The sequence below is a fragment of the Lepisma saccharinum genome, chromosome 5 (assembly GCF_977018435.1).
Source record: "Lepisma saccharinum chromosome 5, izLepSacc3.1, whole genome shotgun sequence".
Classification (NCBI taxonomy): Eukaryota; Metazoa; Arthropoda; class Insecta; order Zygentoma; family Lepismatidae; genus Lepisma; species Lepisma saccharinum.
In genome coordinates this window covers 47,669,781-47,686,956 of record NC_139233.1, presented here as the reverse complement: position 1 = coordinate 47,686,956, position 17,176 = coordinate 47,669,781, and the positions used below count along the sequence as shown (strand labels likewise).

General features: G+C 37.1%; 1 protein-coding gene across 2 annotated transcripts in view; it reads right to left on the bottom strand.

The window, feature by feature from the left end:
- Positions 1–247: 247 nt before the first annotated feature.
- Positions 248–17,176, bottom strand: part of LOC145988354 (uncharacterized) — a 42,937-nt gene continuing 26,008 nt past the window's right edge. For both annotated transcript variants that reach the window (XM_083123229.1, XM_083123230.1), the window contains 3 exons: positions 13,678–13,842; positions 9,019–9,455; positions 248–744 (listed from right to left, as the gene is read on the bottom strand). In XM_083123229.1, the coding sequence (XP_082979355.1) occupies positions 284–744; positions 9,019–9,455; positions 13,678–13,842 (1,063 nt within the window). In that variant the 3' untranslated portion in view covers positions 248–283. The remainder of the gene's footprint in view (positions 745–9,018; positions 9,456–13,677; positions 13,843–17,176) is intronic.

Genomic DNA, 17,176 nt, shown 5'->3' with positions numbered 1-17,176 from the left:
CAGTTTCTTTTCACTCCTGAAGCCCAAAAATTCCCTGCATCCAGTGAAAAACTTTAGTGGTCAGAAACACTGCAGAGTGGTGTTTTCCTGAACCTTTACTTCGGCTGTACTGCCACACTCGATCGGCTCCGAAGCTGATCTTTAACTCAAACGAGTGTGCCAGTTTCTCTAAACAGAAGTGTACATAATCAGAGTTGCAAGGTAGAAACACATTTTAAGCCACTAGGACTAAAATCACAACCACTTTCAATTGATTGTATTTAGGTTACATTTTCCTACTACATCAAAGGTATATATCTAACTCGTTTCTAAATGCATCCAGATAAACTTTTTTACGCCTTTGAGACATATCCTTGCTTCGAGATGATAGTGATTCTATTAACAGTTTCTTGGAATCCCTGACATATTTTCTACAAAAAATATGACGCCTGGAAGGCTTTCGTCTTTGGAGTCGTCTGACAACTGTCAACATTCTATCCTTCAGTTTACGCCACTGTTCTTCACTTAACTGTCCTGACAGGGCCATTTTAGGTTTCCTTTTTCTGAGGCTCACTTCAGTCTTTAGGAGGCAGAGTAATTGTATCTTTGTGCCTATTTCTGTCAACAAATGTTTCTTTTCTTTTTTAGGATGATAGCCTGGAACACATGCATCACTCGACTCAGATGTACATGGGCTCACTTCTTCACAAGTCAGTTGAGGAGACACAGATATTTCTTGCAAAACTCTTGCATTGGGCACAGGAACTGAAAAGAAAATTTCATATTAAGGCACGAGTTCACTGATAACAGATTAGTTTCAAGAACAGCAGTCTCCAGGGGCATATATTCTGAGTCATCTAAGCCAGTGATTTATCCATACACCCCTAACACCCCCCCCCAGCAGAAAAGTGGAACACCCCCTGCAGGAGGGGGTGTAAATATGGATTTTTATATCAACAATAGAATGACAATACTTCAACATTAACAGAAAGGAACCATTTGTAGCTCTACAAGAAGCATAGTCCAATTGATCATTTAATCAAGTAAAACCAAATTGACAAGAAGGAGGGTGGAATATGGAGCATGGTCATTTCCTGGTAACACCAGCTCAGTTAACAAGGCTTCGGTCAACTCTAGGGAAAGGACACTGCCATCTGGAAAATGTCAAACTGACCTCTCACCCTCCTTGCAGGGAGCACATACCCCACACAGTGTTGACAGTTCAGCATTTGAATACCTAAATAAATATTTCTTAAATACGTCACAGATTTGTAAATTCAACCCCTGAGTCAATGAAATTTACATTTTGTTGCATTTTACTTTCGATTCTTTCATGTGAAAAATGTACGATTAAAGTAACGGAAGAAATTAAAAGATACAGGTTTGACTCCTTGTAGTGAATTGTGATTGTGATACTATGGTTAGCAACACTATTTTCTGTAACTTGGGCGAGGTGGATGATTTTGGAGTGGTAGAGAAAAGAACAGTCAAATACCTTAGGCCAGTCTCAGTGTAGCAGATCAGTTCATTTGTTGTCATTCTGCTTAGTGTAACAATGTCTGAAACTTTACTGCAAAATTGGCTGGAGAAAATAGAGAAAACCAGACAGAAAGAAACCGAAAGTGGTGAGTAGAAAAGCAGTGACACTATATGTAGGTATAATTTCTTCCAACGGATATTCATAAGTACCAATATAAAATTTATTGACCTAGTATTCGATGTAAAATGGCAAGTATTTCATGAACCTAAGTGATTCATTCACGTTTATAGTTGATGTATGTGACAATTTTTGTGGCTCTAAGAGTTTTTACCTTTGTGGGGAGGTCACGTGGGGGTTTGCCTGGGTCCAAAGGACTGCTGAACAAGCAAAACAGATAAAGATAAAGATGGAAAAGCGTTAACTTTATAGTGCCATGTGAAATTACTGGCACTCTATTAAATTAAAGTTATTGTCAGTTTGCAAAGATATATATTTAGTAAAAATTGTGTTCCTCTTTTTATCTAGTCTGTTCCCTGACATAATGACATATTTATTTTTTTCCAACTTTTCAGAGGAAGCAATGGAAGTATAGGGAATTAAACATAAAAAGAAATTTAATTTGCATTAAGTCCAAAATTTACATGTGACCATAGGCGCACCAGTGGGGGCACGACAGCGCTTGCCACTGTCTGCTGAAACGTGGAGAGAAAAAAGTTGTTTGGTTCATTGTGCTCTTTGTGTTGGAAGGTGAAATAAATGCTACTCAATTTTCAAATAATTGAAAATAAAGCATTACCTCAATTTAGAAGCAAAAATTCTATTTGCACATGTTATTTAGTTTTCTTTTAAGGCAAAGAGGCACATTACTCCTAATTTCCTAGAGCCTCTTCTTCAGTATTTGAAAGATACACTCTCAATAGCGCCAAGCGTATTTTCCAAAGTTTTGTAAGGGTATAAGACTTCAATATGGCATTCCTTGACCGATTTCATTCAAAAGCAATACCATGTATCTATCAAACGTCCTTCCCACTATATTTTAAAGTCGTCATGGCCACGCTCTAAATATATAAAAGAGTTCCATTACTTTATTTCAGTTTGTGAATCATTGTTTAAACAGAGATTTGAAAATATCAGCAGAATTTGGAACTCACTTGCAACATAGACCTATTTAAATTATATATATGCATTTCTAACTGAAGCTAGAACAGGAGGGGGCAGGGGGCATGTGCTGAGGTAAAGAGGATGCAGAACGAGCAAAGCAAGATTGTAAAGAGTAAACATTGTGGGACACTGTGAAATGAAAGTTTTGTCACTATGTTTAATTAATAATATGCATTATCAGTTTGCAAAGAAATAGTCCTACAAATTTTATTGCTCGCTTCACTCGCAGTTTGGTCATTTTTTTAAGACTCACATTATATCTGTACTTATTACTACTACTACTTCAGACAGGCAAACGTGCACGCACCCATGCAGTGCATTCTCACTGATATTTCATCCATGAATTGGGAAACCCCCCTTCCCTCCCAAGATGAATTCAGAGTTGCACCTGCGACAATACTATACAAATACAGTTAAAAAATATTGCGCAAGTGTTCCCAATTTCTTTATAACTAGCTTAAGAATTGCTTGAAATGATTCCTGGTAATAATATGTTTAAATTTTGTGTTTTTTAATGTCATCTCTTGTGTTTTGTCTAACGATTGACTAAATCAAGTACTAAACATTATCGGAAAACAATACTCGAAACGTTAGACTGAAATGTTAACATTATCATAAAACTCTATTTTCCATCTTTTCCTGCATTTGACATATTTTTTTCTTCTGAAATGTTACGTGAAGGGAAGAGAGGGGAGGGGGTAATCTCTGAAAACATATATGAACAAATTGAATTAGGGTGAACATTTTAAAAACTGTCCAAAATATGCACCTAACATCCCCAAACTTACACCCCCCCCCCCCAAGGGAAAATCCTGGATAAACCCCTGATCAGCTGTCTGCATAGCCCAAGGCCCAAAACTAAAATACAAAAATCATTAGAAAATGTGCATTTAATTGTTATTTTCAATAAGATGATGATCGTACTTCAAGAGTTGGCAACCTTGCCTCCTCCCATGATGAGTTTGCAAGGTTAGGGTAATGCAGGGACAAAGGCACTGAACAAGGCATCTTCTTGTAAGTTTCCTGATCAATGGAATCAAAATGTTCAGAGGAACAAGGACACTTAGAGTCCAGAAACATCTAAAAAAAAGTGCATCTGCTGCTTGCAAAGCTCAACAGTGAGTCCAGCTACCATAGTTTGTTGTCAGATTGAATAAAAGGAGACAGGTTGTGCTGGTTGAGTAGATGTATACATACAGACAGAAGCTCATAAGCGCAGATTTAAAGACTCATTTCTGTATGTTGTTAAATGCCTGCCTCGATATGAATGTTAATTGCTATTGATCAGGGGCGGTCCGTGATTTCTACATGAAGGGAAGCACATGTCATAAGAAATGAAAACACATAATAAAAATAATAATAATAATAATAATAACAATAACAACAACAACAACTAACATTTTTTGGTTTCATTTGAAAGTTAATTCAATCCACCCATCCTTCTTTTTCAATTCTTCTTTCCCTAGATTGTAGAATTCCTATTTGTTTTCCATATATTTCAATTTCAGTAGCTTCTTCTCATTATCAAGCACTGGCACATTCACAAGTCTTTTCTGTCCCTGGGTTTTATGCAGTTACTGTGAATTCTGCAAAGTGCTGAAAAACAACTTACAGTGCTACCTTGACTCCAGAATCGTTGAAACTAACGCACATCCGCTATTCTTCAACATACGAGAAGATACATCAACATACAACATGCCTCATATTGTGTATAAATGCATTTTAACGGAACTTTCTCATTATTATTATCATTATTACCATTACCGTTATTATTATTATAATTATGAGGGTGGATCAAATGAAACCGGAACAGTGGATGTATTGGGTTATATTTATGTATGTGTGTGGCGACAACCCTTTTTAGAGGTAGAGGGGAGGTAAGAAAGGAAACCCCTACCACATAATGGACTCCTTCTCCTTGAGTTCCTGAACCATGGTCAAACGATCAATGCTGCTTGTTACAGCAGTACCCTCCACCAGGGGCGGCCGCTCATAAGGACGATACGGACGCCGCACTGTCGTGTGTAATCACAAGTGAACAAACATTACTTTAACATTTATATATTATCTTTTACATTGTCTGAATTGCCAATATTCCGTTGCTTATAGATCGTTCGTTAGTCGGTTCTGTATTCATTCTTCCGCAACAATTGTGAAGTTTGCACGCCACCGTGCGGGGGAATTATGAACTTCGAGAGAAATCTGGCAGGGTGCCGTCCTTCCACGTTACGAGACGTAGAGCATTCTCAGGCACGGCCGCGAGGGATAAGAGGCTGTGTGAATAACACGCGCAGGATCTGTGGCTGGGAGGACGGAGGGTTTGTCGTCCGAAACCCACCCCTTAGGCAAAACTGGCCCTCTCTCCGGAGAACGGTAAACAATGAAGAGTTGCCAGAAGCAATGAAGTTAACACAAGAAGGAAAATTACCAACCGTCGAAAGAAATCATTCTGTATTCCATAGAGCAATAAATAACGCAATTTCCAACGAGGAAAGAAAATATCGGTAACTGAAAAAGTACAGACAGGTGCTTGATTTTTGTTATTTACCATCGCTTTCTGCTACTTTTCGGTAATCACGACGATGAGGATAAGTGATAATTAAATTGATGGAAGGGCACTCACAAAGAACACCCATGTCCAGGCTGGGATTCGAACCCAGGATCCATGGCTTTGTAATGCTGTATGCTAGCGACGGAAGTCGGCTACAGCTTTGTGTTACTCACAAAATTAGCTTTAATTACATGTTTTGATTAGCACGTTTTGAAAAAACCCTGATAGTGTAGCAAAGTTTCACAATTTCTTTTCAAGCCGGCTGTTAAATAAATTAGAAACTAGTCATCTAAACTCACCAAGAGCCGCTACAGGAACCTGTGTACTACGAATTTCTGAAAATTTGGCAAAATTGTCTGGCAACCCCGAGGCAATAAAATGACTGCATGGGAAGACGATAGCAGTGACACTTGTTGCAAAGAGAATACTTGATTCTCTTTGCTTATCGTTTCTTCGTTTTCCATGGAAAAATGAAGCTTTTTCGGTGGTGTGCTGTAGTTGTGCGTTTGTTGCGATGAGCTATGTGGAGAACTTGTTGGTGCGAAGTTTTTCTACCAGAAGTCTGAAGTCTGGATGAAAAAAATAAACATAAAAAATCTAGACCAGCGTAGACCGAATTTGAATCTAGAACAAGCATGTTTGAAGAAGATTTCTGGTAAGTTTGAAGTTTTTACTGTAGAGCATGAGCTTCTGGTAACACAGATATCACCTTTCCAGTGAGATATATACTTTGCTGCCCTATTTCACATATCAATTAGTCATGATGGACAGGAAACATTTCTTGTGTAACATTTTTACTAGTAATTTTCACGTTCAATGCACGTAAATATTCATCATCGTGCTTATCAGATTGTGTTAAAACTAATATCCCTTCTTCTGAATTTTCCCCTCTGTTAAGTTAAAAAATGCTATAACTAAATCTGTTAGAATTCTATTTCTTCTTCCATCTTTCGTAATCTTCGCATTACTGTTAAATAATTATTAATTTATCATAATATGTGCAAACGTGCAAAACATGATATTCGGTAAAGACGAATATATCAATTTCTTATCATGTTGGCTGTTATATACGAAATTAATCAATTAAACTCACATTACAAGAAGAGCAAATTTGTGAGCTGTCGCCCCCCCCCCCCCCCCACTGCCCTCCACCATTTGTTCGCAGCAATCAAGGCCAAACGGCCCAGCCTGGACGTTTGGGTGGACAGTGTTGGAACACCCACCATACAGCCCTGATCTATGCCCATGCAACTTCAATATCTTTGGTCCGTTAAAAAAAGGCATTGAAAGGTCGGAGCTAACACTCGGACAATGAAGTCATGGACAATGTTTGTAACCGTTTCCGATCTCGGCCAAAGAAGTTCTATGAGCAGGATATTCACCGCTTGGTGAAACAGTGGGACAAGTGCTTGTGTAACTTTGGAGATTAGGTTTGAAATAAACCTTGTTGATTTCATTCTATGGCCCCTGCTTAGTTTTCATTTGATCCACCCTAGTATTATTATTATTTAATCTATTTAAGTTAACCTGTAACAGAAAAAAGGGTAATATGAACAATAACTATGGTTCCAGACTTATCGGACACCTGGTTCTTTCAAAGTATCAGAATATTATATTTGCAGTGAAACCCCGAGTTTACATCTTGTGCATTTTACTTTTTTCATCTTCCCAGAAAAAAAACATAAAATCAAGTTTCTATTGTACATAGAAGGTCTCAACAGCTAAAAATTTGTAACCACACAGGTTACAGGGGGTTGAAATCAGGAGTAAAACCTCCTAAAAAATACCAATTTGGCTATAAAGCATCATGAAGATAATACCAGCAACCTCTGCAATCATTTAATAATGCAATGAGGTCAGGTGGTGATTAACATCATTTTGTTTTCCCTTTCTGATCACTAGGGCTCGGAAGTTGAAGACCTATAAATTGCCAAAAAAGACCTACAAAAAGACCTAAAAATATCAGAAAAAGGACATAGAAACGGAAAAAAGGACGTATAAATGTGATCCAAATTAATTAGTAACTTCAGTTTTAATTACATATCTAATGAATATGCGCAGCACCTCCTTATCTGACTTGAGATCTTCGCAGGAGCATGCTGTTTGGTCGTATACACAGTGCTGAAAGCTTCAAAACAAGAGAAAGTTGCCATTTACAGCATTTACTTGACCTAAAAAAAGGCTAAAAAAGTACCAATAAGTCAAAAAACGTAGAAAAAGGCAAAAAAGGACAAATAAAACCCACCTTTTTCTGGCGTACAATGACCCAAAATGAACATATATTATGTTGGGCCTCGTCTTCGGACACTAGGAAAAAAAAAAGGATTTTTCCTCAACTTCCGAGCCCTACTGATCACACTCCTCACTCTCTGATCAGTTGCAATGGGATCTTTAAGTGAAAAGGATGTTCAATTTTCTTGAGGTGTTGTATCTAAAGAAGAGTTACCTTTTTATTAAGGTTGAGTTGATACCAATACTGATTTACCACTGAGGCATTGGAAAGTAGTGGTTGGAATTTAATCACAGATAACACCTGATACTTTTCCAAAGTCGGAAAATATCGCAGGGAAAGAAAAAAATACTGTGTGACACTTTCACTGAATCTAAATATCCTGGAAATTAAGCAAAATGCATATTATATTTTATTTTGGCAACCACACTGTGGGGAGAAATAGATTCTGGGATAAAACAATTGTCTTGTGTGAAATGCCCAGCCCTAAATTTTATAAACTGTATACTAAATAGGCTCAACTGGCTGTCTTAATTCATCTCACTCATTCTGAACCATGTGTGGGGAATTTGCAGCGAAAATACATGAAAGAAACATTGCAGACTTATTTTGAAAAGTTTCCTTACACATATTATTATGTAAAAATTGATTATTCCACATAAAATATGGCCTTGTATAAAATTCCAAAATTAGTGAGCAGTATGAAAAAAGTATTGTCCTTTGAAAACCTCAGTGACTTGGTGAGAAATGACATTGATGACCTGATTTCATTCATGTAATATAAAGAAGTTGAGCACAATGATACATCCATGTCTTACTCTCAGTGTTGTCGCATGGAGTAAATTGTTGGGTGTTCACAGCCAGCCCAAATTTGGATAAAATTTTCTGAATGCCCTCTGCATATTCTAAGAAACAATTACCAGCTGCTGCCATCTTTTGACAGTTCTGTAACTTCTATCTATGAAGCCTAGCAGTCTATGACAGAAGTCTCACAGAAGGTTTACAGGGTTGGTGAGAGCCGATTTCCATTTTTTCGACACCTTCCCCCTGGCTTCTTCGGTGAAGCTAGGAAGCAAAAGAGGTTCGCATGACAGATGTACGTCTGGTTCTCTCTGCCTAACATGGTGAGCTTTTCTTGCCAACAGTGAGGGGGAAAATTTGAAGCATCATGAATGAAAAAACTGCCTTGTAAAATAAGTGTGTTGAAATGTAATGTTTTATTGTGCACAACCAAAACATAAATTGGATTTTTCTATTTTCAGTTTGGTGGTCTGTGTGGTGAACCCTTTCAGGTGATGCCTCTGCTTACTCCAAGTTTGAACCTAGGACCCTGTCTCCTTTTGTAATACATTATTCTGACTACTTCCATCACAGACACAGTCGCCAGTAAGTGTTGCAAGTAAAACTTGTGGGAATATTCAAATACAAAATTAGTTTAATGAGAATGATTAAGACCAACTCTTCCATCTTATCATCAAACAAACTTTGTGAAAAATCCTTACGTGATAGAGAGAAACATGCCATGCTTGAAATCAGCACAGCAAACTACACCCCAAAAAAAGCCTCGAGTCGCCACTTTGCAAAGATAGACAAATGAATTTAAAATATTTCCCATACCTCCAGAATCCTCTGAATTATTAATGCTTCTTTTCAAAGAAATCTGCTTCTTTTCTTCTGACAAATGGTTTCTTTTTGAAGGAATCTGCTTCTTTTCTTCTGCCAAATGGTTTCTTTTCAAAGGAATCTGCTTCTTTTCTTCTGTCAAATGGTTTCTTTTTGAAGGAATCTGCTTCTTTTCTTCTGCCAAATGGTTTCTTTTCAAAGGAATCTGCTTCTTTTCTTCTGCCAAATGGTTTATTTTTGAAGGAATCTGCTTCTTTTCTTCTGCCAAATGGTTTCTTTTCAAAGGAATCTGCTTCTTTTCTTCTGCCAAATATGTACTATCATCTTTCCTGTCAGCTTTACTGTCATCTGCTGTTTTAGTAAGGTCTACAGTTTGCACCTCACATATTAACTCAGTTGGTTTACCATCTGGCTGGTAGTTGGTATCAAAACTGTAAAATGAAGACTCAAATGTAAATTCAAATAAAATATGCTTGACACATTTTGGACACTAAATATGTATTGGCATATACAGAGTGTCTGATAAGTCAATACCTATTGTCAATGCCATCCAAAATGTGAGGTAAATTAATGGAACAATGTATTTGGTCATGGAACAGATGAAAATGTATTAACATTGCATGCCAACACCATTTGAACTCAACATACACATAAGCACCAGCTTTGTCCATACATTTCTGGAAATAACAAATATGATTGCCATTGCAATCCATTCCCTCTTAGAACTCAACATAAGCACCAGCATTGTTCATACATTTCTGTAAATGTTTTGGTACATGAACCACAGCTTTTCATAAGAACTCCTGGGGGACTCCATTGAGAACATAACCGATTCTGGTCTCCAGCTCAGCAAGAGTTCATGGACGCATCTTGTAAACCACTTCTTTGGTCCAGCCTCACAATAAAAAGTCAGAAGGTGCGAGGTCTGAGCTTCTAGCAGGCCACTCTGTTGGTCCCCGACAACATAAATGGTACAGAATTAGATTTCATTCCCTGTGATAGTTACCATTATACAATGGTTTCTATATTATGTATTACCAACTTAAAAATAGCTATTGACTTATCAGACAAGACAAAACATTTGAGAGTTCTAAAATACTATGCATTCAAAAAGTATTCTAAAATACAAACAGTTTTTGTACTTATGATTTGTGAGTATCTGGTTTTCCAATGAACGACGTTTCAAGAATAACTGTTCCCTTCTTTAGGTTCTTAAGTTACATAGGCTATCCAAAATACACCATAGCCACGTCAATACTTTTCTTCCAAAATTCGTTGAAGAGGCATCCTATAGCCAGTATGAGGGAGTAAAATAGGAGGTCGCATTTTATAATTTTATCTTTTTAAGTAGGAAGGGTTATTTTAGCCTGAGATGGTTTTATACCGTGTTTATAACAATAACGAAGGCCGTGGAAGTTTTAAAGGGTTTTAGTATGGATTCCAATTTTTCCTATATTAATCTCCAAACATATATCCTTGTTCCTGGAATTTTGGGAGAAAAGTATTGACGTGGCTATGGTGTATTTTGGATAGCCTATGTAACTTAAGAACCTGAAGAAGGGATCAGTTGTTCTCAAAACATCGTTCATTGGAAACCCAGATACTCACGAATCATAAGTACAAAAGGTTTTTGTATTTTAGAATACTTTTTGAATTGAAATCAGTGAGTAATTTGCACAACAACTAATTATGGATTAATATTAAGCATAATAATATATTCAAAAACCCAGCAGTTGGGAGAGGCAATCACCCCTATCACACCCTGCCCTCTAGCATGAATTGTGCCATGTCGACTCTCATGATGTTATATACGCTCTGCAATCACAAATTCTAGTCACAGATAATGATTCAGGAAAGGAGACAAAAACTTGGGATTAATCTTTACCCATTCTTATATTGTGTATATTGCTTTTTGAACAAAATAATAACTACCATACCCGTTCGATTAAGAAATATTGACCCTGGTAGACCTTGTCAGCTCCTGCTCAGAAATGTGTTGGGTAAGCCTTTCACAGGAAATGGTAAGAACACTGGCCTTTGGCAAGAGGTGACGAGAGGCCAAGCGAGGGTTTAAATAGGTGCGCATGAGAGCGACACGAGGTCTTTTAATCTGGAATCATCGGAGAAGCAGGAGCTACTGGTCTTATTTCTAAACCGAACAGGGTAAGCTAGTCTACACCCATTCTGCCATTCGCATTGCTCACTTCAGTCTAAAACGAATCATGAGTCTATTTTAATGATAAGTTAGATATTTGTACCTGCCGTTCAGGGCTGTCTCTACCATCAACTAGTATTAATCGGGAGGGGCAAGTTACATCCCTATTTAAGATCCCCGCGTTCAGGTTGGAACGCTACGATAATATTTCCCTCAGCAGCCTTTGTCATATATTTGGTTTTCACTGAGAGTATTCATGTATTCCCCAAACTGCTGCAATAACAAAATAGGAAAGAAAAATATATGCAGTCATGAAAACAAAAAAAAAACATGCAAGCTTCACTTTCAAGAAAAATAGATAAATTACAGACCAAGATGAAAACACTTGACTTTTATTGGCTTTAATGACCATTTACCATACCTGCATGGCTCAATAGACAGCTTAAGGTCATATCTTCGCTCCCTGCTATACACTGCTTTCACGTCCTTATATCTACCTCCTAGCACAGCTCACTACAATACCAGGAGTCCCAGGTTTGAATTTCACGCTGGGCATGGGTGTTCTTTGTGAGTGTCCCTTTATTAATTCTATCATACCATCACTCATCCTCATCGTCACTGTTAACCACAGTGGCACTAAACAAAAATCTAATCTCCCTCTTTGCAGTACTGACATAGCCATGATTTCCACTAGATCATTCTGTCCATATAACAATTATTATTACTATTTCCAACACAGGGGTGCCCATCTGCCCACCCCCAAGGCCCTGGACACAGTCCCTCCAAAATTCATTAACCATAATCCCTCCAAAATCATTTTGATACATATACATATACTAATTGATTTTAATTTTAATTTAATAGTCTGTCAAGTGGTCGACAGTTATATCTTAAAATGTATTTCTCTTACACCACATTGATTGGTTAGACACTTAATTGAAATCGCTATGAATTATGTATTATGTATAACAGTGTTTTTGGATGGGGAATAAATATTAAAAAGCCCACAACTTGATGATCAGAGAGAAAAATCTAACTGGGATCACCACTGGTGTTCGCAGAATTTTTTTTCAGATGAACTGGAATTGTAAGATATTACATAGCTTCGTTCTGGGGGGACAGGATACACTATAAAATATTTCGTAAATATAATTTTTAACCTTTGTTTTAAAAGTTGTTTAAAGATAAAAATGTTAATCGGAAGGTCATTTTAAGAGGAGTTTCTATTTACCATTTCGCTTTTTCCCTGAGTCCTTTACTGCTTTTGTTTGAAAAAAATGATTTTCTCAAAATTTGAGAATGGGCTGCAGCAGCTTCCCTCCTCCCTGCATTCCCCAGCGGGCACACCAATTATTTGTGATGCAGTTGTCTGAACCAAAACTGGTTTGTTCATGTGACTGATTCAATTATTGTATCATACACAGAGCCATAGACAGGTAACAAATTCTTCTCCTACACTTAAAGTATTTCATAGTCAAAATTTCCCTTCACAAGCACCTTATCAAAACCTCCAAGATGGAAAATTGCAAGTGAAGCGAGCAGAAATTTTTTTATATCTATTTCTTTGCAAACTTACTAGAATATTAATTTTCTTCAATTTGGTGTCAAATTTGATAATTTGTCTTTAATTGCATTAAGGTTTAAATGTTTGTAAAAATGCATAATTTACATATTTCACCAACAAAAATTATTAGCATATGCAGCCTATATAGTTAACAGGCAAATGAAGTCAAACTTCGCTAAATTTTTAAAGTGTCACACACGTAACACATCTTCCTTAATGTTTTTCATGCACTCAGGCTGTCATACTCATTTTTTTAAAAAATGTTACCAGACACCACAAAGTACTTCATAATTCTATGAAATCAGCTCATAATGAATATTTTAATCAAATCTCATGTCTAGATCTTTACATTTTATGTGTGAAATGTCACACATAATGCTGGACCCGACCTCCATGGTGAAGTGGTTAGTGCTTCTTTCTTTATTTCTATCAACTACACCAGGGGTCCAGGGTTCAAATCTCTGCTTAGGCATGGGTGTTCTTTGTGAGTGTCCTTTCATCAATTTCATCGTTTCATTACTTATCCTCATCTTCGTGATTAGCCAAAAGTGGCAGAAACACGAAGTAAAATAAACCAAATCAATCACTCAATCAGAGTAATGCTGGAATGCCCCTGCAATGGCCACATGTGACAAGTGACGCTAAATGAGAAAGAACACTTTTTGAAAATGTATGCGAGAGACCAGGGTTCGATCCCCAGTGAGGGAGAACCGGGATTTTTTCCACCTGTTCAAGTGGCTCCGGCACCCACCCAGCATACCTGGAGGAAACTCTGGGGAGTAAAGATAGCCAGGGGCATGGTGCTGATCACATCACCCCTGCCTTCGGCCATGATCAAGAAAGTGTGGGGCCCTAACTCCACACCCCCTATTCGCCTTCATGGCATGGTGCAAAGCACAGGGGAGCACTTTACCTTTACTTTTTTTATGCTTACCTCTGCTTCTTCAAATTGAGGTCATCCAGCCATGATGAAAAATCCACTGGAAACTCATAACCTGCAGGTAGAAATGCGGGGCCCTGGTAATTTAGCTTCTTTACATATGGTAGCAGTGCACTGAACCACTCACAGCTACACTTCAAAAGATTTTTTGAAAGAACCCTGAAAGTATAATCAAACCATTAAAATATGATTGTGCAATTAGAAAAAAATATTTTAAATGGAAATTCATCATAAATAAAGAAATATCGCCACACCATCAATCATGAGCTACTGGAAATTCATGGGAGATATTTCCAGTAGGTAGTGAATGCTGATAGTGATCATGAGGGGAAACTTAAAACTGATTACACCCTACCGTAGGATTAATATTTCGAGAACCAACTTTAAAATTAATCCTCCAATACACTAGAATCATCCTTTCTCACGTGCAACTACTAAACATTGTCACTGACATTCACTTGCGTACCAATCAAAACCATTTGTAAAGTACTAATCAGGAAGTTGATGCACCAACTGATATTTTATCACATCATTTTAGCTAGAAGTTTTTAATGAAACTTTTATAACATGTAATGAAGTTAGTAGTTTAGGGGGATGAGAGATGAAAGCGAGGATCACCAATTTTCTGACAATGTTAATGTGGCAAACTTAGATGCTTTAACCCATTACTGCCCAAATTATTTTTCTTTTTCGAAAGTTCTTGTATCCTTTGAAAGCCTTTTGTAGTTTGTCTACAATAATACCAAAATAATGATTGTTATTTTTTTCGACCAATAATCTTTTAGTTATAGCATGTCGACAAATGTCGATAGTGAGCATGGATGGCACCATCAATACTGAATAACAAAAACTTATTAAACATGATTATTTTACTAAATATATTGGCAGTAATTATAACTAGATGCCATACATTTTATATTTTCATTGTTTGACATTCAGATTATATTGATACACGAACATATTTAAAATAAATTACAATGCTCTTTCACTTTTTACATTTGCAGCAGTACATAATAAAATTATTTCAATTATTTCTGAATTGAGTTGCTATTCTCGAACCTAACTAAATAAAAACCTAAGTAAATTTTGGAAATAGAAAGTAATGCATATTTTGTGTAAGTGTTGCCAATCTATTTTTGTGTGTGAAATGCCTGTGAAGACTGTATATGGCATCCGACATTGCACTTCTTACATTTTTTTTTCCTTTTAGCCTTTCCACAATGTCCACAACGGACTTGCTTGGAAACAGTTTCCAAATGATGTGATGTGCCATCAAATCACACTTCTGGCAATACTCTGGAGGAGACTTTAACGCTTGGCCTTCCTGCTAATGGACGGTTTGTCATGTACGACTTCATGTAATTCCATACTTCATACCTCGTAAATGAGAGCAGATCAAGCCCATCTTCTTTTCCTTTAGCAGTCAGGCGGTAAAGTTGCCATGCGTTGTTCATGGAAACGTTTACAGATAACATATCATATCATATCTCCAACAGGTTCATCTTCATCAATGTCAGCATCGCTTAGAAGAACATTCTCAGGAAATCCGGTGTATACAATTGCATCTAAGAGATTGTCTGTCTTCTAATATACAAGCGATCTGCTCCACAGTCAACCTGGAAAAATTATACAACTGATAATCGTAACACGGCCGGTGATGAAAACCGTGGACCCGTTTGTGCTCACTGTCGACATTCGACAAATGTCGACACTAAATTAAAACTATGTACGTAGAAGATGATGATAACCATTCAATGAAAGTGAACACAGCTTAAATATAACCAATATGTGCTGTTTATGCATATATTTGTGAAAAAATCATCAAAAACAGGTTACTTCAGTTTACGTCACCATATATCAACACAGTACAACATGGTTTTCTTCCAGGCAGCTCTTGCCTAACAAATCTTTCCGTCTTACTTTCGCATGCTGCCAGAACTATTGATAAGAACTCCCAACTTGACACTATATATTTGGACATTTCGAAAGCCTTTGACAAAATTAATCATAAATTTCTTCTTCATAAATTATCATCCAGATTTAACATCTATGGCAAATTTCTCTCTTTACTCCAGGACTACCTCCATGAGCGTGAACAACGTGTTGTTCTTTCAGATACCTCTTCTAACTTTCTTCCTGTTTTGTCTGGAGTTCCCCAGGGGAGTGTCTTAGGGCCGCTCCTATTCCTTCTGTACATGGATGACCTCCCTCAAAAACTGTCCTCTCTCCCTATCAATATACTTTTGTTTGCGGATGACTGTAAACTCTTTAAGGAGATCTCATCGCATCATGACATGATGATTCTTCAAAATGCTCTCACAGAACTTGTTAAATGGTGTCGTCAGTGGAATTTAAAACTAAACCCTCAGAAATGCTTTTTCCTTACTTATTCCCTAAAAAAGAACAAAGTGGTGTCTACTTATTCTATTGAAAACAATCCAATCCAAAACGTTTCCACCCAAAAGGACCTAGGTATTATCATGGATGAAAAACTCACTTTTAATTATCATATTATTGCTACCACTAAAAAAGCCATGCGCCTTCTCGGTCTTCTATACAGATTTACCGAAATTCAAAACCCATCATCTCTTGCTTTATTATTTAAATCTTTCATCTCGCCCATCCTTGAATACTGTTCCCCAATTTGGGCAATGGCCTCAAAAACCAATCTCACCAAAATAGATTCTGTTCTCAGTTTCTTTCTTGCAATTGTTCGCCATAGAATACCTTCCTTTCGACATGTATCCAAATCAGACACCATGGCTGCTCTGAATATTCACACTCCATCGTTTCGTCGTGATCTAGCCGACATGAAATTTTTATACAAGATAATAAATGGCAAAATCAGAACAGATCTCCTAATCAGTGAATTCACACTTAGGGTACCCCAAAAGCTAACGCACAACATGCAACTCTTCCACAACCCAACCACTAGGCTATCCCTTCTACAATGCTCCTTGTTTTACAGGCTCCCAGAAATGTACAACAAACTTCCCCTGAATGTAGATATTTTCCTTCCAGAACGTAATTTTTGTATATTACTGACGAAGAACATGTAAATCTATCCCATCTTGTTATTGTTTTTATCTTTTGTTATTTTTTGTTTCTACTTTATCTTGTTTCAGTGTAAAATGGCGAAATAAGACTGTATCTGAAACTCTGAGTAAATAAATAAATATAAAAATAACCTAATTAAGTTTTAGGATAGTTTTTCTTGTATGTACGCATGAAAATAAATGTCTGATGAAAGGAGCGTGTGTTCTCCTGAAATGTCACTAAGAAAAACTGTTTTCTTATGCTTGTAATAACCGTAAACTACAGGAAAATATGTTTTAGGATAATACAAAAAAACATACCTATTGTTAGCAGCCATAGCGCACAATGCATACACAATGGAAACACGTGTGAACAACAATGACTCACCAAGCTCTGTGGAGGGAAACTGAATGCAACTCTGCTGCAGTCGCTGAAGTAGTTGCCAACTCATCCACGA